This window comes from Penicillium cataractarum (genome assembly GCF_028827025.1).
Source record: "Penicillium cataractarum strain IBT 29864 chromosome Unknown utg000002l, whole genome shotgun sequence".
Lineage (NCBI taxonomy): Eukaryota > Fungi > Ascomycota > Eurotiomycetes > Eurotiales > Aspergillaceae > Penicillium > Penicillium cataractarum.
The window spans coordinates 1,605,671-1,629,630 of NW_026622738.1; the positions used below are offsets into that span (position 1 = coordinate 1,605,671).

The window sequence follows — 23,960 nt, forward strand, 5'->3', positions numbered from 1 at the left end:
GTTTGCGATCTTATCGCCGCTCAAGCTCTCCTCCAACTTCAACTCTAGATTCAACAACTTCAACATGGCGGAATACTGGAAATCAGCAGTAAGGAATCCATTAATACTCACTCTCCCTATGGTCGCTAACATCACCTGTCTTACAGCCTCGCTTTTGGTGCAAACAATGCAAGATCTTCATTCGCGATACGCCATTCGAGAAGACCCAACACGAGGCCAGTCCAAAGCACCAAGGTAGCCTTAAGCGCTTCCTTCGTGATATCCACCGGAACAATGAACAACAAAAAAGAGAGACACAGCGAGCGGAAAGCGAGGTTGAACGGTTACGCCAGGCCGTCGCAGGCGGGCCCTCGAAAAGCGATCCCAACGCCCCTGCGCCTTGGAAGAAGACCGCTGCACCAGCACCCAAACCCGCCGATCGCCCGGTCAGCATGGAGGACAGGAAGAAACAAATGGCGCAGTTGGCTGAAATGGGCGTAGCGATTCCGGACGAGTACCGCGGCGATATGGCCTTGGCTGGTGAATGGCAGACGCTCTCGGAGACCAAGGTTGAGGATCTACAAGGCGCTGCTAAATCCATCGGAGTCAGAAAGCGCAAGCATGATGGCGAAGAAGAGGATGAGGAGGACGATGGTGGAAATCCCTCCGCGCAGCTTGTGAGCAGAGGATGGGGTTCGAGGATGAGGACGTACCCTGGAGCGCAGAACGACGACGATGATGACCTAGATGCTCTACTTGCGACTACGAAGGATTTGAAAAAGTCCAAACCCCAAGTCCCGGAACCAGACTCTGAGGAGTCCAAATTGGTCGAAGAACAGAAGCCTGAGCCTGCTTCATCTGCAACGAAAGAGGAAGAGGTCGTGGCGTCTAAGGACCAGGAGGCGGGCAGCTCTTCGCATGTCAAGACCGAGGAACCTGGCAATTCCCCTCTTCCACCGACCGAGGAAAAGTGGCAAATTGAAGATGCACCAGGGCCTATTTTCAAAAAGCGCAAGGCCAAGGTTATGAGGAAATAAGCCAGAGCCAGACACAAGGAGGCTTTTCTCAACCTACAGAATACACTCATTCCATACGTGGACATGAGACTACCCAATACGCATCGCGTTCAGGCCTTAATGACCCCGGCGATGTGTTGGATACACGACCGGCCTGGACTACCAACGAAACCTCGGCCGCCTCCAGAGCCGCATTACCATTGTTGTCTTGACACGCCGGCCACTCACCCAGCCATTGCCGGTCTGTGGCCAAGCACTACTTGCCTGCTTACCATCTGCCAAAGTATCGGAGATCCCGGGTCTATTTTTTATCTGAAACCGACGCGTGAGGCATTTAGGAATACACAAGCAGGGACTATGTATGCGGTTGGATCATCCAGCTTTCCGCCCCGCTGAGTCCAACAGGCAAAATAGTGTCTCTACTCGAGAGCTGCTGAGCAGCCCATGAAATTTCTGATGAAAATGAAATATATTATTTTAGATTAGGTTTTTGGGTGCAAACAATATAGTAGATCAATTAATAATTTGTGTACTTCTATAGACAAAGAGAGGGCTAAATTTTGGAGTATAGAGTATAGAGTTGCCACTCCAATTTTTTTCTCGGCGTCGAAGCGGAGAGTTTGGATCGCCGGAAAAGAAAGCTCCTTTAGTTCGCTCTCCAACTTCGCGCATCTCCTTCCGACTGCCCACCAGACCACAGACTTGCCGAGTTCCCCAGCAACTCGCGCCGTTCCACTATATTTAACAGACACATGGTGTCCTGACCCGGTGAGTGTGTCTCGTTCCATGCAATCGCGAATTCTCCAGCCCAGTCAGCCCGCCTTGTCCTGTTCATGGCGCATTTCTCTTCTCCCGCCCGCAAAGAGCCTCGGAATCTCCTCCTCAGCGCCTTCACGATCGATCCTCTACCGCAAAGAGGCCCTTGCGTCTTCCTGGCCGTCGTCGCGACACCAAATACTACCCATCAAGACGAGAGATCGCGGGCGGGGAGGAGACTTCGGGGCTCTCAGACTGAAAATGCGACACAAACTTTGAATGGCCGACAGAATCACGGTGAAAACTGGACCTGATTTTGCAGAAGTCAATTGCCTCTGAAAATACACTTGCGCGAGACTCTGGATGCGCTCAAAATCGTCGTGTGGGACATGGCTTTTCGCTGGGTAGTGGGTTGCATCTCGGTCTATCCACGGCGAATGTGTTGAGAAGGAACGGCCCTTCCCTGGCTTCCCTGGGGAAATCCGCTTCACATGCTCTGCTCATTCGGCCTCAAAACACGGGGTCTTGTTTCTCTCTATAAAATGCTCTGTTCCAGGCATCCAGGCGCGACTGGGCTGGCACTGCCAGATTGGAAACTTTTTGCTAACAAATGCGATCTCACTAGACCCAAGGCGATAAATGATTTACAAGTCCCAGCCCGTTCAACCTGGTGTTGTGCCTTCGCTCAGCCGCAAACTGCACAACCTTTGACCTTGAGGATCGTCCTCCTACCGCGAATCTTGAATAGGACCGCCGACACAAACTTTCGGCTTATATAGACCGATCGAACCCATCGGACTGCCTGGAGGGCCGGCTACTAGACATGGCAGAACCGACGGAACCCAATCCTGGCGAGTCGGCCAACCCGCCGGCTGAAACGAATGCGCCAGCGCCGGTGACAAGTGAGCCGCCTGCACGGACCGAGCAACCTTCAGACGAAGCAAACGCGCCCACAACCCAAGGTCCGACGCCGACGACTGAGCCTCAACCGGAACCTTCCCCGGCGCCGCCAGCTCCGCCAGCGCCCTCAGAACCCCCGGCATCTTCAGAACCGCCAGCACCCTTAGAATCTCCAGCACCTCCAGTTCCCCCGGCACCTCCAGCGACTTCGGCGACTTCGGCGCTGCCAACCACAGATTCAAATGCTCATCAACAAGAGATCCGTCACTCTGTGGAAGAAACCAATCACTCGGAACCTGCGCCCAGCTTTACCACGTCCTCTTTGATTCCCGCACTCCCAGCAATGGACACATCTCTCCCGCCTATCGATCCGTCTCACTCTTTGGATGATAATGAGCTCCCTTCATTTGACGCCGCGCTTCGTGCTGTGAGCTCTTCTGCAGGGCCAGATCTGTCGCTTCCAGCCATCGACACAACTCTGCCCTCTCTGGACGAGTCCCTACCAGCGATTGGAACGGATATACCGACCATGGATCACCCATTTGGTGACGATAGCCCCTTTGGGCACCACGATCCACACGATGGATCTATAAACACGCTAGATACAGGCCACGACACGACTCATCAAGGATCCATCAATGGCTCTACGCATTACCCGGCGGCATCTAATGACAACTACCAGACGTCAAATGGCAACTATCAATACACCCAAAACTCACAGCACGATGGACGACAACAATCACAGGGCTCGCCTCAACATCAGTACCAGTCTCAACCTCAGCAGAGTTACCAACAGCAGACCTCCGACATGTACCACAATACAAGCGGGGGTTTCGCCAGTGTCAACGCCAACTCCAACAACAATGGCCAAGGACAGCCCGGTCAAGTGCCTCAAGCACCGATCGGATCTCCCATGCCATCCAATATGCCTCCCATGGCATCTATGGGGCAGTACATGACCGGCTACCCGTCCAATGTGTCTCCCTCGGGCATGAATTCGAATCCACAGATGCCGTACTCACTTCCGGGAGATCCCAATAAGATGCTTTCAGGTGGCCGACATAAAAAAGAAGTTAAGCGACGTACAAAAACCGGGTGTTTGACTTGTCGCAAGCGACGAATTAAGGTATGTTGGATCTGCGTTGAGATTTTGCATGTTGCGCTTCGCGGGGCGCAGGACCTCGCTTGTTGCCGCAGACCCCGCCATCGTTTATTTTATCTCCCGCTTAAACCCACGACCTCACCCCTCTTTCGCGCTTCTTGCTTTTTGGCTGTGTACTAATTTGTACAGTGCGACGAAGGACATCCGGTCTGCAGAAATTGTGTCAAGAGCAAGCGCGAGTGTCTAGGGTACGACCCGGTGTTTCGCCCTCAAGCGTCTGCTCCGTCGGCGATCCAGCCAGCTCCAAACCCTCAGGCTCCGTCACTCGTTGTCAACCCCCAAGGCCCTCCTGTGCCTTCGGCACCTTCATATCCTTCTGCGCCGCCTGGGTACATGCCCGCTTCCTCACAACCTTTTGCGCCGTCCCTCCACTCCGAATCCCCTAGCGCCTCGACCGACCACCACGACAACGGAGCTGGCATTGACCATTCTCTCGCGAACAGTACCGTATCACACCCTTCAAATATGCAGTCTGCCAACGATTTCCGGACACCAACCTCAGATATGGTCTACAAAGGTACGTGGAACATCCTGCGGGGCTTCCGGTTACTGGTCTTATACGGCTCCTTTCTCATCTACACCCATAAAGCCTTTGACGGGCGCTAATCGTTATACTATGAACAGCCAAAAACCTGAATATCAATGACTTGATTGCTTTACGGGGCATCCCTCCACCGGCCCCTCATCCTATCGGCTCCCTTCCTCCCGGCCGCCTCGAAGAGATCCAAGCGGTGTTCCTGGCCACATATGCCCCAGCAATTGACAAGCTGCTGGAAGTTCGATGGTACACAGACAAGGCGCTGTCATCTCTCATGGCGGATGCGCAGCTTATGGCAGACTACTCAGCCTTGATCAACGCCTTCAACGATTGGAACCTCAATGACGGAAACACGGTCGCCCGCTTGGAGAGTTTTGAGGCTTCAATCATTTGGAGAAGCATGACCCTGTGCCGGCAGGCGCAAAGCTCAGAGAATGGGCAACACGGCCAAGACTGGAATTTGACTGCGGCAACTGCGCGTCTCAATGCTATCGAAGCCCTTCTCACCTGGACCCACCTGGATCAGAACGCCTTGTCGCGCGCACTGCGAACGGAGGCTGCAACCCCACCCCATCAGCCAGATCAGTTCATGCAGCGGCAATTGGACTTCTGGAGCGAACTCGGCGACTTCCTCACGCTTCACGACAATGAAGCCAGCTCAGCCAAGCAGATTGACGATACACTAGGGCGAGGTCGCCAATTGCTTGATACCTATGAAAACCGCGACATTATCTATTCCATCGCCATTGCACGGCACCTTGGCCAACGCTGGGCCGATTTCCCGAACAGCCTTCCTAAGGTCGGATACACTGCCGAGAAGGAGTCTGGCACCAAGCTATTCGTCGCGCAGAAGTTCATCGAAGAGGAGGCCGAGGGCAAGGGCACGACGCAAATCTACAAGCGCATCTGCTGCATGGCAGTTCGCTCTTGGTGGGTTGCCCGCGAGTAGACACCTCGCCTCGATTCTCTGGCTTGATGAGTCCTTCTCCTTTTTCATTTCCCCTCTAGCCTGCCACGATCGTGGCGGCTCGTTTGTTCTCTCATATTCATGAATGCACAGCGGTTGTATCTGCTTGCGATTCAAAAAAGCATCATGGCTAGGCGTTACGATTTTGCGGATGATTCATTGACTTTCTTTTTGTCGCTTTCCATGGGGCCTCTGGGGACTGGGCAGCGAGCGAGTAAAGTACCACGGCGTTTCTGGCCTCTTCATCCCCCGGGATGAGTCTTTTTTGTTTCTTTTCCTGTGTATAACTCGGTCACTCCTCCTACGGGATTCATACCCTACGAGTCCAACAAGCGGTTAGACAATTCTACATTTATCAGTCAATAGTTGAACATAAGCTCTCTTTGAGTAAATTTTGGTTTCCTTTCATCTTATTTGAATTGTATGCATGATAGGGGCTTCTGTAGGCAAGCCATCGTAGACTGACTATACAGGAGCTACTTCAACCCGAATCTTCATTTCACCCGTCTCGCCCTGGAACAAGAACCCAATATCCCGCGTCGAATCTACCAATTCAATCTCTCTCCGCACAAACCGGCTAGTATCCGCCGAAGATGCAGGAGCTTGCGCCTGCATTTCATCATCGCTATCTTCATCCCAACCCACTGTCCCGTCATCACCAGTCTTCTTCTCCACCGGATCCCACTCATCCGTCTCCCAGACAAGTCTGAACGAATACGGAGCGAGATCGAAAAGACGTGAAACGAGAGCTTTCACCTGGTAAGAATCGAATGAAGTCGGGATCTCTTTGACAAAAACTTGTGATTCGGATAGACGGAATGCCAGCTTAACCAGGCGCGCTGCTACGGATCGTGGGTGGATCGCTTTCTTACCAGACCCATCATCCTCAACGGCCCTTGTTACCGTTGGTTCTCCGTATGATTCACAGAGCTCTTGGTAGCGAGGGTGTCTGGCTAGAATGGCGGGTTCTTCGGCCTCGGAGGTAGCAGAGAGTTCTTTGCCGATGAGGGAGAGATAGTACATTTCAGCATTGGAGCGGTCCTGGTGCGAGATTATGCTGAAATTGAGAGTCGTTAGGGAGGTGGGGAAGCGGGATAGCGTGAGCATGAAGGATTCGTCTAGGGTCATTGGCTTTGAAGCGCTCATGGATGAAGTTGCTGCTGCTATGGCGGGTGGGAGGGGCGGTTGGTCGTAGAGGGGGTTTCCGGAGAATCGAAGGGTTGTTAGACCCGGGAATAGGATAGGGAGGTGGTTAACGAATGTCCATGATGAGACATTGTTGCGTGAGAGGTCGACGGAGTAGACTGTTGGTGGGAATGTGAAGTCTAGGGAGGTGTTTTTGGTGTTGTCGGTGATGGCATGGACGTTGTTTCCTCGTACTGAGAGATGTTCGAGAGTTTTTATCTCTGCTAGCGGGCGTAGAGCAGATAATGATGTGATCTCGTTGTTCTCGAGTGTCAATTTCGTGATGGCTCCAGGGAGTGGGCGAGATATCATGCTGAGTTGGTTGCCAGATGCAGTGAGCGATGTTAACGCTGGGAAGCGAGATGTCACCTCGACGATCTATACAAATCGTTAGTTGCTAGGACAAGCATTTCATATGCCGGGGCTTGGCATACCTCGTCCCAGCTTAGCAAGGTCTCCTCGAGATGCAGCTCGGTGACGCCTTCAAAGATCAACCCATCTTCCAATGGTTGGAATCGGTTGCCACTATCATTTCAAATCAGCTCCATTCGTAGCCACAGTGATAAGAAAGGATATACTGGAATCATTTGAACTTACTTGACCTTCAACTTCTTCAGCTCCTTGAGCTGGTTACAAATATCCCAAACATGACGCCAACTACTCAACAAACTGCGACTGAGATCGAGTTCCTCAATCTTAGGGCAGGTTGTTGCAATTTCTTTGGCAGCCTCTTGAACTTCAGCTTCGGGTTGCTCATAGGAAGAGAGCACGCCAGCAATGCGTAATCCATCCAGCAAAACGATTCGTAGCTCCTGCAACTCCGCAAGTTGCTTGCGGATCTTATCGAAGCCAACCTCTTCGACGACCTTGCCGCTGATCTCAATAGCTTGTTGACTGGTCTGTCCAATCGGCTTGGAGGTCCAGACTAGCTCCGAGTCATTTTCAGATGCGTATTTGTTACGCAGCGCTTCTACGAAGCTGAGTGGTCCATATGTTGGCCTGGAGGGGCGGACGAATGACCCCGCCGTGAGATGGTTGCTCTTGCCTGGGGACTGCGTCAGTGTATCAATTTCAAGGATATTCAGAGATGGAAGGTATGTATACATGTGAAATAACGGACTCCCTTATGCTCTCCTGAATGCTTGCCTCTCGTGGGGTCGTCCCATTCAACACCGAACCAGTCACCCGTAGTACCCTCGACCCTTCCCACATAGCGAATGGTACCGGCCTGACCGTTGTAGATACGGCGCTGGCCTATCAGAGATTCACTCATCGCTTAGGCCGAATTTTGAATCGCCAGCTTTTGCTTGTCGTGGGAATATCTCCCACATCAACTTGTGTACTTCAGAAACCATCGACTCCCGCGGTGCTTACATAACCACCACCTATCTCCAGACGCCCACAGATTTGCCTTCTCCAACCTCTCCAGCGACAGCGACAAGATGGATTACCAGGTAAGTCTGCACTCTGTTTCCTGATATTAATACACAGCAATACCTTCTCGGAGTCCATTCTAACCTTTCCTAGAATCGAGCAGGCTCCAAATTCGGCGGTGGAGGCGTCGCCTCTCACTCCGCAACCAACGCCGACCGTCGCGAGCGCCTGCGCAAGCTCGCGCTGGAATCAATCGACCTCGACAAAGACCCCTACTTCTTCAAGAACCACGTCGGCAGCTTCGAGTGCCGTCTCTGTCTCACAGTCCACCAAAATGACGGCTCCTACCTGGCCCACACGCAGGGCAAAAAGCACCAAACGAACCTCGCCCGTCGCGCCGCCCGCGAACAGCGCGAAGGCAAAAACCAAGACCCCTCCTCGCTCCCCGGTGCAATGGGCGTGCAGGTCAAGAAGCAGACGATCAAGATCGGCCGCCCCGGTTACAAGATTACCAAGATTCGGGACCCCTTGACGCGCCAGATGGGTCTGCTTTTCCAGTTGCAGTTCCAAGAGATCACGCCCGGTGTGGTCCCGCGCGTGCGGTTCATGTCAGCGTTCGAACAGAAGATTGAAGATCCGGATAAGAACTTCCAGTATCTGGTTGTTGCGGCCGAGCCGTATCAGACTTGCAGTTTCAAGCTCCAGGCTAAGGAGATTGATCGCCGGGAAGGGAGGTATTGGAACTGGTTTGACGAGGATAGCAAGGAGTTCTGGGTGCAGATCATGTTCAAGACTGAGCGTGAGGAACGCTTCAGTGGTGTGCCCGGTCTTGCGCCTATGCGGACTTGAGACGTGATTTAGCCTTATGGGCACTCTGATATTTGGTTCTTAATCTTCGTTTGCGACAAAAGATTATGGCTCTGTCAACGTTAGGGTCGGAGCTACGGCGTTTGGGGCATGGGCTGTGTATATTTCTTTTCTTTACGAAACACAAGCGATGGCTTTTTACTCATAGAAATGAGACCTTGGTGTTTGTACACCACCACTCTATTCACTTCCTCCGAGCTATTCTCAATATGTATGCTTGTGTCTAGTTACAGCACCCAGCTATAAAGGGATGTGATAGCTCTCCAAGTAGATTGCCGAGTAGATGCAATGCAGTCGACTGTTTTAACACTAAATATGTGCTCTATACGTATGATGTCCAGTCATGATGATCTATATCCACACATGTCATAACAGAGGATCTTTTTTTTCTTTTGAAAACTATGAATATGCAAATCACAACCTGAGATGCAAGAAATATCCCCTCGGCTGGCATCTTTCCTCATATGATATGACGACATGAGGATGTGTATGACAACAAATGTAGCCCTAGCAGGGTTTTCGATATCAACAACTAAAACCAAAAGACGGCGCTCGGGGTCATGATTCGGAAAACATCGCGCTTGATATGCTGAATGAAGATTCGTGGCGAAGAAAGAAAAACATTCCAAAGCCCCAGCCGGGTCAGGGCGTCACTGAAAAGAATACGAGTGTGCAAGCCCCGCTGCTTCTCTCGGTCTTTCCCTGCAAACCACCCGCCGGCCGAGATTTCTCGAAGACTGACAGAGGGCATTTAACTACTTTGGAAAGCGTTAAAGGCCTTGTAAGTGTAGCCGATGAAGGGCAAGCTCATCTCAGCCTCCTGTGAATCTGGCATAGCCCGAGCCTGAGCACGATGAATGGCGCTAGTATCCTCCTGAGGAATCTCGTCAATCGGGAAGTACGACACGTCAATGTTCGAGCTGAGTCTGGGCTCGAAGGGTGCGCGAATGCTGCGCAGCTGGTCCCACACGACACCTCGGAAGAAGGGGTGGTTCTTGATTTGGGTCGCACCACCATGTTGACCACCCTCGCTACCGATACGGTGCTCAGGGTCACACAGGAAGCTAGAATTATGGTCAGCATTTAGATTTTCCCCGCTTCAAATATGGATGGGTCTTACCTTCGGATCAATGACTCAGACTCACGGGAGAGAACCAGCTCATCGGGGAAGTACAGACACTCGCGCCAGTTCACGATCTTGCGATAAGTGTCGGTGGTATCCTCGGCGCAGAAAGGAGGCCAGCCAACGAGACACTCGAACATGATGGCACCCACAGACCACCAATCGCACAGATAGGTGTAACCTTGACCATTGAAGATCTCGGGCGCAATGTAGTCGGGGGTTCCAACAGTCGAGTACGCCATAGCGCGGCGAGACTTTCGCCAAGTGTTGATCTGGCCACGGTTGGAGACAGTCAAGTTGATGGCATCGTTGAAGTAACCGGAGTTACGGTTCCGGTCCTTTGACGTGGAGTTCTTGAGGAGGTTCTGATAATAAGCGTTGTCGTGAGTCTTCTTGCCACCGGTTGAAAGACCGAAATCAGTGAGCTTGACATGGCCACCGCGGTCAAGAAGAATGTTGTCAGGTTTGATGTCACTGCCAAGATGTGTTAGCATTAGATTCACGCAAAAGGACCATAACAGAATTTGCGTGGAGAGAATGTCCACATACCGATGAAGGAAGCCGAGCTTGTGAACGGCCTCGATAGCCATAACCACCTCAGCCATGTAGAAACGAGTGATGTCCTCAGAGAAAATTTCGTACTTGATGAGCATAGTCATCAAATCACCACCAGGCAAGAACTCCATAAGCAAGTAAAGGTACGCCGCATCCTGGAATGAGGCGTGCAGCTTCACCAACCATGGGTTATCCTTCGAGTCTGCCAGAATATCACGCTCGGCACGAACATGTGCCAACTGGTCCTTCTTGAACATCTCCGATTTGATGAGAGACTTGAGGGCGTAGATCTTGCCATCCGTCTTGCGCTGCACCAATTTCACTTCACCGAATGCACCCTTGCCAATGATCTTAATGGTCTGGAAGTTCTGAGGGGTTTCCTTGGTACGGAGGAATCGAAGGAAATCCGATTCCCTCTTGGAGATGCCTTCGGCCTCTTGGCGCTTCTTGGTGGAAGGAATGCTCGGGTCTTGTAGAGTCTTGTCGAGGTCAACGGAGCTGATAGAAGAAAGAGACAATGTTAGACAAGAGCCGCTTTAAGGAAGACATGAACTCGGTCTGAGGAGTAAATGCTTACCGCATGTTGCGATCCCGGGCCCGTTCAATGTTCTCATGGAAGAAGACCGTCACCAACTCCTTTGCGGCCTTGCCGCGCTTGTGCACATTCTCCGAGTAGCGATCAGGGAATCGCTGCAGCTCCTCATTCTCCGCCGGCGGGCGAGGGCTGCGAGGCACTGGAGGGGCCAAGTGCGCGGCCTGCGCCTGGCCAGCGGGAGATCCTCCAGCAGTCCGAGGGCGAGAAGCGGGGGAGGCCGCCCGGTTGAAGAAGCCTCCACGGTTGGCGTTGAGGTCCTGGTTGGAGAACTGCTGGATGAGACCGTTCGTTCCATCGTTGGCGTAGCCTACGCGAGTCTGATAGGCGGGTTGGGGCGATTGCAGAGCCTGCTGCTGCGCGTACTGCTGTTGCTGCTGCTGGGCATACTGTGCCTGCGCGGGGTATGGGTTGGCCATGAAGTATCCGGGTGCGTAGGCAGGATTGGAGGGGTCGACATAGTCCTGGGCCCCCTGAGTCTGATAGATGGGCTGAGGGAACGCGGAGGGGGTAGTGGGATAGGCGCGGTTGTTGGCCGCGTTGTAGTTGCGGTCATTGTACCCGTAGTTCATGTTCATGCGGTTATTGTTGTTGTTGGAATCCATCTTGACGGTTAGCCCCTGCTCCCTGGTATGAGGGAGACCAAACGAAAGGAAGGGGGGAGGAGGAGGAGTTGGAAAGAGGAGTGGATGAGAAAGGAGAAGGCGGGGAGGTGGTTTGAAAGGAGCGGTGGCTCAGGAGGCAATCCACTTGCCCCGAAATGCCCCAATTCCCAGGGGCCTCGATCGGTTTCGGGTTATGTTTACTGGTATCAGAACCGACATTTGCTTATTGGCCTTCCGGTATATTACTTTTTTCCCTACGACTTTATAGGCATACTGTGCATGATATTTCTATGGACTATGGAGGGGTCGACCCTCCTCTATTTTTTCCCTTTGAGTGGGTGTCGTTTCAGATCTCAAAATCCTCCTACGATCTCGATTGATCCCAGAATATTGTACCCATCACGAGGCTCTCTTCATGCAAGAGATCGAGGAAGAGGGGGGCACAAGCACAATCAACTAAGTTGGAGGGGCACATTCCTGGCATGTTGTCAACAAGAATTTATGCGCACAGTCGCTTTAAGCACGAGGCCCCAGCTTCGGCCCCCAGTAGGGAACTAACTTGTATGTACAAAATGATGTCGAACTTTCTGAGCATTCGCCGTTTCTATTTGTGCTGAAGAGTAGCCTATCATGGAATGATGTAATTTGACCTCAAGTTGACTCTTCTAAATATATCGATATCTTGTCAGATCAATCCGATCACAAGCCGAGCTCCAGTACCGTATACTTCTCTGGCACGTGACGCGGATCATCCTGGCGCCGCTTGACTTTTTTCCGAACTCTCGCCGCAACAGTGGTGTTTGCTGCGTCTATCTCAACTCACAATGGCCGATTCTTCCAGTTCAGGCGCCGCTGCTGGTACCGCTGGTGCCAGCCAGCCAAAGGCGGCTCCAAAGCCACCTAACCCGGTATTCAAGATGATGGGTATGCCTCTCGAGCCTTCCTCTTCCGTGATCAATCCCGAATCCCCGAACTAATGCAATGCAATGTAATAGGTCTGCCGAATATTCGCTTCAAGCTGCCCTCTCGCAACTGGATGATCTTCTTCACTGTCACCGGTTCCTTCGCCGGTGCCATTATCTACGACCGTCGGGAGAAGCGCCGCTCACAACAGAAATGGTGCGACCTCGTGGCTCATATCGCAAACGAGCCGCTGGGCGTGGACCAGATGCGCCGCAAGTTGACCGTTTACTTGGCTGCGCCGCCGGGCGATGGTCTTCGCGTGGCGAGGGACCATTTCAAGGAGTACGTGAAGCCCATTCTGACCGCCGCGGCGTTGGATTACACCGTCATCGAAGGACGTCGCGAGGGCGATGTCCGTGCCAGCACTGCAGAGGGCATTCGCAAGTTGAGGCGGAAGGCTGGTGAGCAGAGCTCGGTTATTGAGGAGCCCAGCGTTGAGTCGGCTGTCTTGGACATGCGCGAGCGGATGGGTATCCGGGATGAGCCCGGTGCCAAGGGTGATCTGGTTATTGGACGGCATACATGGAAGGAATACGTTCGGGGCTTGCATGAGGGTTGGCTTGGACCATTGAGCCCTCCACCGCCTCCCGTTGCAGACGTCATTCCAGCTGAGCTGGTAGAGGAGACAATGCAGGACACCGCAGCCGGTGATCAGCCCTCCGATGCCGCACAAGCCAGCCCCGAGCAGAAGACTGAGCCCGAGGAAAAGAAGGAAGAGAAGCCCTCGAAGCCTGCCGGCCCCGCTGAGCCTTACATCCTCACTGCCGATTATCCCTCCGCCCACCTCCCCTCCTCGATCCCCCAGTCCCTCGACAGCTCCGTGCCCATTGAATTCCCCCACATCCTCGGCTTCTTCAACACCCCGATCCGCATGTACCGCTACCTTACCCAACGACACCTTGCCGAGAGCATTGGCAGCCAAGTCGCAGCCCTTGTCCTCGCCGCAGACGCCAGACCCTACCGCGACGAGTCCTTCAGCTCCGACTCCGAAGTAAGCGCAGCAAGCGCCGACTCAACCCCCTCCGGCACATACGAACAGCAAACCCTGCTCGAACACGAAGAGAAGGAGTGGCACAAATCCGTTCACAAGCGCGATGAGGAAAACAAAGATAAGGAACGTGAGTGGCTAGATGATATCGTGCTTGATCAGCGCATTGCCTCGCGCATGCAGCGTGCCACAATTTCGCCCGAAGACGAGGCTCGCTCTCAGCGCATCGCTTCGGAGGAGGAATACATTCTCGGTCAGGAACGGCCGCCTCCCGTTGCTTTCTGGCAGCGCATGTGGATCAAGTACGGCTACGGCGAGGACGAGGAGACTTTAAGGAAAAAGCCTATCCTTCCTATCGTTGATGACGAGGAATAGTGCGTACGCACCGCATTCTTTAATTGAGAGAATGTTCTATATCATAGAAGCGTTGTGGGTGTTTCTGATGCCTCGGGCGTGGGGCCTATCTTGTTTTTTTAATTTGCATAACCATCTCCCTCTTCGGCTTGTATATTAGTATTAGAGGCGCAATTTTCTTTTCAATGGGATGTACATGGAAAAATACAATATTAACTGTTTTGATCTCTTCCTTTACATGATTATGTAGGTATAGTTGGACAGAGTTCTTGTACTGCCTTTGATGGAGGCTACGAGGGAGAAGGGTAATGAACCGTACTTGTACAGTGGATGTGAATTGTTTTGTATATTTTTGAAGTTTTGAGGATGACCGCCGTCAACAGGTATAATCGACCAGAGCTTTCTCTATTTTCACCCTCCTCATCAAATCTCTCACAGACATCTCCATCTCCCCAGGAGGAGTAGCCAATAGGCCGCGCAATGCACCCGTGGCGTTGAGACCAGTAGCCCTTCAATTCCACTCGCCCGCGGGACAAGGTATCAACAAGTTGCTTTTTCAATCATTCCATATACCTAGTTCTGCTGGAACACAAAAGACTCCGGCCACTTCTTGTTTGCCTTCTGGACGTAGGCAGAGATCTCGCTGCCCCACTTGTTCAGCAAATCGATAGCAGCAGCGGCTTCTTCAATAGTGATCTTGGCCGAGTCGAGAGTGGCCAGAAGGTCAGCCTCACACTGGGCCTTCGAGTCGGGGTTTAGAAGGTGACGGCCAGAGAGGGCGGCGTGCACGTGAGCGATGCTTTCCTTGTTAGCGGCGAGGAAAGACTCGTTCCACTCATCGAGCTTCTGAGTCTTTGGAAGCATCTTCTCGAATTCGGCGTTGACGACGTCGCCAATTGGAGCGGGAAGGGGCTCGGAAAGGCCGTCAAGGTTCTTGCGGAATTGAAGGAGCTGGAGATGAAGGGTAGGGTTGGAGGGGTCGATGGCATATGCGGCCGACAGGCACTTGAGGGCCAGTAGGTGCTTGTCTGTCGTGGTTCAAAGTCAGTTGTCAGGCTCTCACATTCTCTCTGGGTATTACTCACTTCTCCTGACATAGACGTCGAAGCCAAGGCACTGAGCCTCAATCTTTTGTGGGTTGAGGGAGAGCAGCGGGGTCAAAAACTTCATCGCATCGTTCAGGGGGTCCTTAGTCTGGACCAGAGTGTTACCAAGAGGGTCGGTATCCTCCTTCTTGACCTCGCCATCGGAGCTCTTGGCGTTAGCAGCAGCCGCCTTTCGGGCTTCTCGCTTGTCGGCCTCGATCTTCTCCAGGCGCTGTTGCTCCTTCTTGGCCTTCTTCAGGGCCTTCTTGCGCTCAGCTTCATCCTGAACCTCGCCATTGGCCCCAAGGCCTGTCGGACCGTGAGCCAGATCCGGCTCGTCGTGGAGGAGCACGTAGGCCTTGACGGCAGAGACGGCCATCCTGGTGTAGAAGGGGTGCTCGCGCAGGCGGTCTTCCCAACGAACCATATCAACGTACGCACGAATCATACCCTTCCTAAGGGAGAAGCTGTGGAAGTCGAACTGGTCCTCTTGCCAGGTGTCGAAAATGTTGTAGACGCCGTGGAAGCGCTTAAGAGCGAGGGCCAACTTCTTCTGTCGCAGATATGCCTCACCATCCTCCGTCAAATACCATGTGCACTGCATCTCGTGTAGGTCACCCATCGCACCGCCAGTAGTCTCGTTGCGGGTGAACTTGCTCATGTTATCCAGAGCCTTGTCGTTCTGGTTGTTGCGGAGCTGGTACTTGGCAGCCTTGGAGTTGATGTACCGATCCTTCTCATCCAGCAAACGCGCCTTCTCCATCTCTTCCGCCGCCTTCACAGTGTTACCGTGGTGCTTCCAGATACGGGCCTTGGTCATCTGGTATTCCACAGCCTTGGGCGACATTTCGATAGCCTTATCCACATTGTCCATGGCCTTGGTGAGGTCACGGCTGAGGTGGTAGTTGTAATGCTGAGCAAGGAAATAGTAGGATGAAGCCAGGAACTCGTCCTTGCTCTCAGCTGATCCGTTCTGCTGCGAGGCCGACTTGCCAGAGACGTATCCTTCAACCAAGTCCTGGACTACGTCCCGCTTGGCAGGGTTTGTGTATAGGATCTTGATGTTCGCGAACAAAGAAGGAACACCCTTCTTGAGCATGCGCTGCAAATAAGCATCCACAGCCTGCTTGAAGTCCTCGCCCTCCAAGAAATCCAGAGGGATGCGGCGTGCCGCATCACCACGCGGGTTCTTCTCTACCCACTCATCGTACAATGACTTCAATGCCTTGTGGTCATCCTCCGAGATACCCTTGGCCTGGATCAAGCCATTGTAGTAGACCGAGTTCTCTGGGTTACGATCCAGGAGAGCCGTGTAAGCCTCCTCCGCTTCGGACTTACGGCCCAGTCGAAGAAGATAGTCCGCCTTCATCTCCATGACAGCAAGGACATCGGTACACCGATATCCAACCTTTTCAAGATGCTCGAGAGCTCTCTCCAAGTTCCCTGACTCGGCAATGATTGTGTTCTTGTACAAACAGGCCTCCGAGTGTTCCATATCCGAGACAGGTGGTGTGGTCTTCAGAGTATCCTCGTATGTCGTAAGAACCTTCTCGGCCTCCTCCAAATCGCCCGACAAATGGTGAGCGATCGCCAAAGCAGTCCAATTCTGGCGGAAGCCGGGGCGCGCCTGAAGCATCGCACTGCGGCTCTGGATGTATCCCTGGAAATCTCGCATTTGCATTTGAAGAAGGGCGAGATCGCGTTGGATAGGCTGGGACTCGGGCTCCAGTCGGAGAGCGAAGCGGTAGGCCTTGATCGCCTCCTCATAGTTCTTTTCCTGTCGGTATAACAATCCGTACACGTGCCAACAAATGTGCGACTTCATGTCATTGCGCAGAGCCTCCTTAGCCAGCACAAAGGCCTCCTCCAGCTGACCCAGATGGCTCATGATAAGAGCCTTCATCGCCTGCGTATCACCATGGTTGGGGTTCTTCCGAAGAACCTGGTCTGCCGTCTTAATGCCTGTCGCGATGGAAAACGTGGTTAGCTTACGGTGGGACCATTGACGGTGGGGGGCGAAGGGATTGCGGACCTTTCTTGTATTGCTTCTGCTCGAAGTTGCGAACCACTTGGCGGAACAAGGCATGGTCCTTGGAGCTCAATGGTTGCGGCATGGTGGGCGACGCTGCTTGGGGGAGAAAGGATTGACTTGTGCGAGGGAGGAATCGATGTGTGCGGGGAGCGGCTTCTCCGAGTCCGAACTTGGCAGAACGATTGGGCCGATAAGATACGAGTTTCCGTCGACGTCAACAGGTCTAACGCAGAATGGCAGAAGGAGATATGAATTTCCATATTGCTTCTTGATTTCTCCCCGGATTATGCTGGTATGTCCTGTTGTACCCCTAGGTATTCAATAAAACTAGCGAAAGAAGAGCGTGCAGTGTAACCAAGGGCTGTGGGATGTGTTGTACTTGCCTTAGGTTGGAAGTGCATATATATTGTACCAAGTACTTTCTACGCAAGTATTAAGCAACCTATTCTGATTCAATCGCTCAACAAAGTGTCGAGAGCGGGAGTATCCGAAAATCCAAAGATCTTAGTCATGTAACGAAACGCTTTATATATATATGCAGTAATGTACAGATTGTGGATTTTCACTTCCTCGGCCGGGGCGACGCAGGGAGGGTTAAGAGTCGAGAGAGTCAAATTAGCAATCAGTCCATGCATGCATGCGCATATGCCCGCATGTCTGTGCTATGGACTGTTTACCCTGAGAAAGCTCTCGCAGGAGGGAGACCCTTATCGCTGATGAGTCTGTCGCCAGGTATTCAGGGCTTCCTCCCATGAAGGAGAAGACCCGGCGCACCTCTCAGTCACTATTCCCCATGTTCGAGCCCGGATGATCTCCTCCACGGTACGCTGATTGCGAATCAAGTTTGCCAGTGATTCAGTCCGGGCTTCACGCGGGAAGAAGCGGGCCGAGTATGGATCCAGCCGTTCATTGACAACTCGCTCGCGATCTCGCGCGGACTCGGTCTCGCGCAGTATCAGATCCGGATCATCGGGGTCGGGACTGGTTGCAACTCCAGCGCAATAATTGAGGACATCTGATCGAGTCTGCCATGATGGGAACAGCACATTATCTTTGAAGCCTTGACACGCAGCGGGGCCAATCGCCTTTCGAGCCCTTGAATCGGTCTGTCGAACGGCAGTTGAGGATGGATCGAACCCCTCGCGGGAGGGAGTTACTAGCGCATTTAGGTTCTGTGTAATTGAGTCATCAATAGTAGAGCGGGAAAGGCGAAGGAAGTCTGCGCAGATCTGGGGTCAGCTCTAGTTGATCATCATGAAGATAGCACGGTGGATCGACGCACCTTGCAGAAGCCTCTCATCGAAGCAGAACTGAGGAGTCAGCACCGGGGCCTCCGTAGATGAAGGCTGTGACATCTTTTTGCTGGCTGTCTCCCCAGAGCCAGAATCCGTCTTGCTAGCCCAGAACCACTCCAGCTTGGGTGGAGACCTAGTCGAGTGGTGGGAACGGGTGATACACTTGGATGTAGAGGGAAAGGAACGTTGCGGCGCAATGAACTGATTATGCGCAAGATAGACCGTATATAAGGCAGTTGAAACTATGCACAAGTCTGACCAATTCAAGATATCAGCTTGGAAGGCGACTTTGGCCGGTTCGCCGCATGAGCGAATGTTCATCCCTATTCGGACTAGCGCTGATGGAGCTGAATAATGCCCATTAAGCTCGACCACGTGATCTCGTGTCGCGCGTCCAGGTTCTCGTGTCAAGCTGACGACCCTTGAGAGCCACAGCGACATACATCTCATCTTGATGGTTTATACTTTTTGTAAATTCATCAGATCATCCATCTCAAAGTCATTATGCCCGAGTTGGCAGAGGTTGCACGCATTGTGCATTTCATTCGACAGCACCTGGTTGGAAAGACGCTAGCCAAGGTACAGGCGCAGCATGATGATATCGTTTACGGCAAAGTTGGGACCAGCGCAGCCGAATTTCAAAAGGCAATGCAAGGAAAGAAAATTGTTGGTGCTGGCCAACAAGGAAAATACTTCTGGATTACAATGTCTTCACCGCCACATGCTGTGATGCATTTTGGAATGGCTGGCTGGCTGAAGATCAAGGATGAAGACACATATTACTACCGATCAGACAAGCCTGCTGACAAAGAGTGGCCGCCAAAGTATGCGAAGTTCATACTGGAGACAAAGGAGGATCCAAAGACGGAGGCTGCATTTGTGGACGCCCGCAGGCTGAGTCGTATTCGCCTGGTGGACTGCCCTGGCGATCAGATTCGCAAATACACACCTCTCAAGGAAAATGGACCGGATCCTGTCGCGGACAAGGATATTGTGAACGAAGCATGGCTGATGGAGAAGTTGAAGAGCAAAAGGGTTCCCATCAAGGCTCTTCTGCTTGACCAAGTAAACATCAGTGGAATTGGAAATTGGATGGGGTAAGGTCTTTCTCCTCGAATTCGCGTGAGCCGATTACTTATTTTCCTGATTTTAGTGATGAGATTCTATACCATGCCAAAATTCACCCCGAGCAGTACAGCAACACCTTGAACGATGACCAAATCAAGGAGCTCCACAAGTCACTCCATTATGTCTGTTCCACGGCTCTGGATGTCCTAGCAGACTCGGAGAAGTTCCCTGAACACTGGCTCTTCAAGCACCGATGGGGCAAGGGAAAGAAGAATCATCCCACTACTCTTCCCAACGGGGACAAAATTACCTTCCTTACTGTCGGAGGCAGAACGAGCGCCGTTGTACCGGCAGTCCAGAAGAAAACTGGTGCTGTGGCGAAAGAGGTCGATGAAGATGATACCTCTGCAAACTCGAAGCGAAAGCGGACTGTGAAAGAGGAGGATGGCTCTGATGTCGAAGAAAAGCCCAAACTAAAAGCCGCCGAATCAAAGAAGAAGAGAAAATCGACTGTCAAGAAGGAGGAGGATAATGAAGAAGAAAAAGAAGTGAAGCCACCAGTTGAGGCTCCCATTGGAAGACGTCGCTCTACGCGATCAAGAAAATAAGGGAATCAACTTGGCCACTGTAGTGGGGTTACGAGTTTGCGCTCCAACTACACGGATATTGGCGAGCGTCGAGGACAAGTGAAAACAATGTATTTAATGTGTAAGAAAGAAGCATAGGTTAATATTGCAATCTAATTGCGGGGCCGATGAACCTGGAAAACGGAAAGCGGATGATTGTCTGAGTCACTTTAAAGGAACTTTGATCATAAACGAAGCATACTTGTTAAATTGAAATGAATAGAGATAGGCCCAAGAGGGCAGTTCTCTCGTCGAGATCTTAAGCACTATAAAAAAGACTTGGCTCACAAAAAATGAGGAGAACGAATATATCAAACCATAGACACGTAAGAAGACCTGGCTACAAGACAACCCAGAACGGGGTACGCTATAGAGACTCGGCTCACATTTCGAGGTCGTGTAGAGTCTTTTTGAAAGTAGAAAAATTGGCACCGTCTTTCTTATCAAGCACTGCAAACACGATGATCTCAAACTATCCTTTGAACTCCTCCTCAACAAGGACCTTGGCCCAACAATCTGCAACTTCACCGGGGGGATGACAGAAGACTCCACACCCCAAGGCTCCGAGCACAAGTTTGGTATGATAGTTTCCACCTGCAACACGAAGAATACAGCGCATCTTTTCTTCCATAAGAGTGCGCTCACTTTCATTCTTGTACTTGGTCTGGGTAGAATCCAGAGCTGGACCATGCGTTGCTGCCACGCTGATAACGGACAACGCTGGGAGCAGTGCTGGCTTGTCCAACCACATCCACGAGAAGCCTTTCTCCTCATTCTCACGCATGAGCGCGACGTTGTTGACGTAGATACCCTCATCGGATTTCATGGGGTAGAATTCACGTGGGAGGCCAAAATAACCCAGAGTAGTCCGGAAGCAAATCTGTTCTTCCTGGGCGCTGTCACCATCCAGCCATCCTCCCCCAGGATGGTAAGCATTTGCAAAGTTGAGCACGAGAACACGCTGCCTTTTTTTGAACCCCATGATATCAGATGCAGTGTCGATGGCAAGCGCGGCATCTAGCGTATCCTTATCGATGACCTTGACCTGGGTAGTGGAGAACTTCGGACAGATGGGACGTTTGCGTTTCCCGTCGTCAAGTCGTCTGGTTTTCGTGTGAGTAAATTTGTCATAGAACCCAAAGCGGGATTCGTGACTATCCACAATTTCTTTGGCCTTTTTGAGAGTATCCTTGGCGGCTTGTACCCGAATTTTAGCCTTCTGAGAAGGGGACAAGGTGGGAAGGGGATTGCTTGGTTCAGGATATCTCCATTTTTTGGTTGTAGGCTTTTGTTCCGATGGCTGCTCCTCGTCGAGTGGTCTTTTCCGAGACGCAGGCATGGTTGAATGATCAATATAGGGTAGTAGAGGAAGAATAACAGGTGGGATTCCGGTTTTAACTTCCGGCGATGAGATCTTTGACTGACTTTTGTTCTCAGTGTCTTCCTTCGAGTCCACGGGAAGCGGATCGCCATCTTTTTGAGTCGACATTTTGGCTGGAAGCAGAGGTCTTTGTTCGAGTCAAGGCTAGAGGTAATTTGTTTAGCTCCTAAATAGAGTTTAGCAGATGAGTGACCCAAGATTTTAGATGAAGTTGGCCAAGAGAGCGAGTGAAAGACAAAGAGGGATGAAAGACAAAGAGTGTACCTAATGTAGTAGTTCGCAGGCAGCCAATGAGAATGCTCAGGTAACGCCCGCAGGCGGTGAGCCCAAAGAAGCTTATCGGTGCAGCAAAAGGGCCGATGTCGCCACCCCCGATGACAAAGCCCGGAACGCTCGTTGGTTCTCTTGCTTTGAACTATTTCAAGTGCTTGACCGGGGACCCTTTATATTTCTTTATAGGAATCCCTGCGCCTGCGATTTCGGTGGCGCCTTCTCTTTCACAGAATACAAAGAAACGCTCTCACCTCCCACCTTTCACCACGAAAGACCCTTGGTTTCTCCCTTCGAAGTGGGGTTATTCTGCCCGCAGCGGCATCCGCCACCATGAGCGCGATCCTGTCGGCTGACGACTTGAACGATTTCATTTCGCCTGGGGTCGCGTGCATCAAGCCCGTCGAGTCACTGCCCCAGAAGAGTACAAAGGACACCGAGGTTGGTGGTGTTTCGTCCTTTTTGTCGGATCTGCATGGCCCCTCATTTGCTAACTCTCAATCTCAGAACCCTTACGAAGTAACGACAGAAGACAAAGTACAGCCTGAAAACCTACCTCCGGCCCAGATTTCTTTGACAGACTGCCTGGCCTGTTCCGGTTGTGTCACCTCGGCGGAAGCGGTTCTGATCTCTTTGCAGTCTCATGCAGAGGTCCTAAACACTCTCGATGCCTATCCAGAAATCCCATTGCCACAAGAGCAGGGGGCCACGCTCGCAGATACTGGGAACTTGGGGGATGGCAAGATATTCGTTGCCAGTGTGAGCCCGCAGGTTAGAGCTGGCTTGGCCGCCACGTACGGGTTGTCGGAGAAGGAAGCGGGGTACATGATTGATCATCTCCTACGGGGCCCGCAGGGACTACGCAGCGGTGGAAAGCATGGCAGTGGCTTTACATGGGTTGTGGACACGAACGTTATGCGAGAGGCCGTCTTGGTCCTTACTGCCGATGAAGTTTCAAATTCAATCGCCGAGAAGGCCCCCGCCGCCGACGAGTCGGAGCCTGCCCTTCCTAAACGACCCATCTTGTCATCTGCTTGCCCGGGTTGGATTTGTTACGCGGAAAAGACCCATCCCTTCGTCCTGCCTCATTTGTCCCGATTGAAGTCTCCCCAGGCTCTTTCAGGCACCTTCCTCAAGACTGTTTTGAGCAAGTCACTTGGGGTCCCACCGTCTCGCATCTGGCATCTAGCGGTCATGCCATGTTTCGACAAGAAACTAGAGGCCAGCCGCGAAGAATTAACTGACGTGTCTTGGCAGCCCACTGGTGTCCATAACGAGTCTGAACCACATCAGCCTATTCGAGATGTGGATTGCGTGATAACGACTCGCGAGCTTCTCTCTTTGGCTGCATCTCGGGGTCTTTCTTTGCCCAATCTACCTCTCCAACCACTATCTCACATTCACACTCCCCCATTGCCAGTGAAAGCTTTGGATTCTTTTATTTCATCCAAACGCTATACTGGTGAGCAGTCCCTCGAAACAGGCACCTCTGGAGGCTACCTTTACCATGTTCTCAAGACCTTCCAAGCTCGAAACCCTGGTAGCGATATTGTGACGAACCGGGGCCGTAATGCGGATGTTGTCGAGTACATTCTCACCTCGCAGGATGGGCAGCCGATTCTGAAAGCGGCTCGTTACTATGGCTTCCGGAACATTCAAAATTTGGTCCGGAAGCTGAAACCCACCCGATCATCTCGGATGCCTGGAGCAAAGCCCATGGCAGCGGGACGCCGTCAGCCCATGTCCCGAAATGCTACATCTGGAGGGTCGGGCTCGGATTACGCATATGTCGAGGTGATGGCTTGCCCTGGTGGCTGCACGAATGGCGGCGGGCAGATTCGGGTAGAGGATGCCAGAGATGCTGCTGGATCTTCAGAGGCCGGAACATTGGAAGATGGTACGGCGTCCAAGCCATCTCCACATGAGCAGCGAGCGTGGCTTGCCCGGGTTGATGAGGCATACTTCTCTATGGAATCCGATACGGAGTCTGAGCAAGACCAAAAGCCCACTCAGCTCTCGATAAGCGAGAAAGAGGCCCTTATTCATAAGGACTTGCGCTCCTGGTCAAACTTTATGGGTATACCCCTTTCGAAGCTGGTATATACGACTTATCGCAAAGTGGAGAGCGACGTCGGTAAAGATCAGACCTCCGCCAACGACACCACTAAAGTGGTCGAGCTTGCTGGTAAGATCGGTGGTGGGTGGTAAATATATTTTTCAGCATTTCATTACTTCTCTTTTACATTGGGTGCATGGCGTCGGTACTTTGATTGCTCATG

At 52.2% G+C, this 23,960-nt stretch overlaps 11 protein-coding genes across 11 annotated transcripts; 6 read left to right on the forward strand and 5 right to left on the reverse strand.

The window, feature by feature from the left end:
* Positions 1 to 64: 64 nt before the first annotated feature.
* N7496_002656 (putative formin binding protein) lies at positions 65 to 1,016 on the forward strand (the record flags this gene model as incomplete). Its single annotated transcript, XM_056695587.1, has 2 exons — positions 65 to 88; positions 147 to 1,016. The coding sequence occupies 2 exons, from the start codon at positions 65 to 67 to the stop codon at positions 1,014 to 1,016; spliced, it is 894 nt and encodes a 297-aa protein (XP_056557799.1).
* Positions 1,017 to 2,574: 1,558 nt separating this feature from the next.
* On the forward strand, positions 2,575 to 5,300 carry N7496_002657 (putative C6 finger domain protein; the record flags this gene model as incomplete). Its single annotated transcript, XM_056695588.1, has 3 exons — positions 2,575 to 3,777; positions 3,943 to 4,330; positions 4,438 to 5,300. 3 exons carry the CDS (start codon positions 2,575 to 2,577, stop codon positions 5,298 to 5,300), a joined length of 2,454 nt encoding a protein of 817 aa, XP_056557800.1.
* A 483-nt stretch (positions 5,301 to 5,783) lies between these two features.
* On the reverse strand, positions 5,784 to 7,776 carry N7496_002658 (uncharacterized protein; the record flags this gene model as incomplete). The annotated part of the gene is made up of 4 exons (XM_056695589.1): positions 5,784 to 6,881; positions 6,938 to 7,028; positions 7,101 to 7,548; positions 7,608 to 7,776. The coding sequence occupies 4 exons, from the start codon at positions 7,774 to 7,776 to the stop codon at positions 5,784 to 5,786; spliced, it is 1,806 nt and encodes a 601-aa protein (XP_056557801.1).
* A 158-nt stretch (positions 7,777 to 7,934) lies between these two features.
* N7496_002659 (spliceosome assembly protein PRP11) lies at positions 7,935 to 8,726 on the forward strand (the record flags this gene model as incomplete). Its single annotated transcript, XM_056695590.1, has 2 exons — positions 7,935 to 7,957; positions 8,031 to 8,726. Exons 1-2 carry the CDS (start codon positions 7,946 to 7,948, stop codon positions 8,724 to 8,726), a joined length of 708 nt encoding a protein of 235 aa, XP_056557802.1. The 5' UTR covers positions 7,935 to 7,945.
* A 769-nt stretch (positions 8,727 to 9,495) lies between these two features.
* Positions 9,496 to 11,619, reverse strand: N7496_002660 (serine/threonine protein kinase CBK1; the record flags this gene model as incomplete). The annotated part of the gene is made up of 4 exons (XM_056695591.1): positions 9,496 to 9,808; positions 9,865 to 10,341; positions 10,417 to 10,920; positions 11,000 to 11,619. The coding sequence occupies 4 exons, from the start codon at positions 11,617 to 11,619 to the stop codon at positions 9,496 to 9,498; spliced, it is 1,914 nt and encodes a 637-aa protein (XP_056557803.1).
* Positions 11,620 to 12,443: 824 nt separating this feature from the next.
* N7496_002661 (Tim22-complex subunit TIM54) lies at positions 12,444 to 13,945 on the forward strand (the record flags this gene model as incomplete). The annotated part of the gene is made up of 2 exons (XM_056695592.1): positions 12,444 to 12,543; positions 12,615 to 13,945. The coding sequence occupies 2 exons, from the start codon at positions 12,444 to 12,446 to the stop codon at positions 13,943 to 13,945; spliced, it is 1,431 nt and encodes a 476-aa protein (XP_056557804.1).
* Positions 13,946 to 14,497: 552 nt separating this feature from the next.
* On the reverse strand, positions 14,498 to 17,123 carry N7496_002662 (peptide alpha-N-acetyltransferase complex A subunit NAT1; the record flags this gene model as incomplete). The annotated part of the gene is made up of 3 exons (XM_056695593.1): positions 14,498 to 14,952; positions 15,010 to 16,971; positions 17,042 to 17,123. The coding sequence occupies 3 exons, from the start codon at positions 17,121 to 17,123 to the stop codon at positions 14,498 to 14,500; spliced, it is 2,499 nt and encodes an 832-aa protein (XP_056557805.1).
* Positions 17,124 to 17,748: 625 nt separating this feature from the next.
* N7496_002663 (MIX23 family protein) lies at positions 17,749 to 18,657 on the reverse strand (the record flags this gene model as incomplete). Its single annotated transcript, XM_056695594.1, has 2 exons — positions 17,749 to 18,260; positions 18,324 to 18,657. 2 exons carry the CDS (start codon positions 18,655 to 18,657, stop codon positions 17,749 to 17,751), a joined length of 846 nt encoding a protein of 281 aa, XP_056557806.1.
* A 183-nt stretch (positions 18,658 to 18,840) lies between these two features.
* Positions 18,841 to 20,012, forward strand: N7496_002664 (putative formamidopyrimidine-DNA glycosylase; the record flags this gene model as incomplete). Its single annotated transcript, XM_056695595.1, has 2 exons — positions 18,841 to 19,433; positions 19,490 to 20,012. 2 exons carry the CDS (start codon positions 18,841 to 18,843, stop codon positions 20,010 to 20,012), a joined length of 1,116 nt encoding a protein of 371 aa, XP_056557807.1.
* A 490-nt stretch (positions 20,013 to 20,502) lies between these two features.
* N7496_002665 (uncharacterized protein) lies at positions 20,503 to 21,519 on the reverse strand (the record flags this gene model as incomplete). Its single annotated transcript, XM_056695596.1, has 1 exon — positions 20,503 to 21,519. The coding sequence occupies one exon, from the start codon at positions 21,517 to 21,519 to the stop codon at positions 20,503 to 20,505; it is 1,017 nt and encodes a 338-aa protein (XP_056557808.1).
* A 495-nt stretch (positions 21,520 to 22,014) lies between these two features.
* On the forward strand, positions 22,015 to 23,889 carry nar1 (iron-sulfur cluster assembly protein NAR1; the record flags this gene model as incomplete). Its single annotated transcript, XM_056695597.1, has 1 exon — positions 22,015 to 23,889. One exon carries the CDS (start codon positions 22,015 to 22,017, stop codon positions 23,887 to 23,889), a length of 1,875 nt encoding a protein of 624 aa, XP_056557809.1.
* Positions 23,890 to 23,960: the final 71 nt, after the last annotated feature.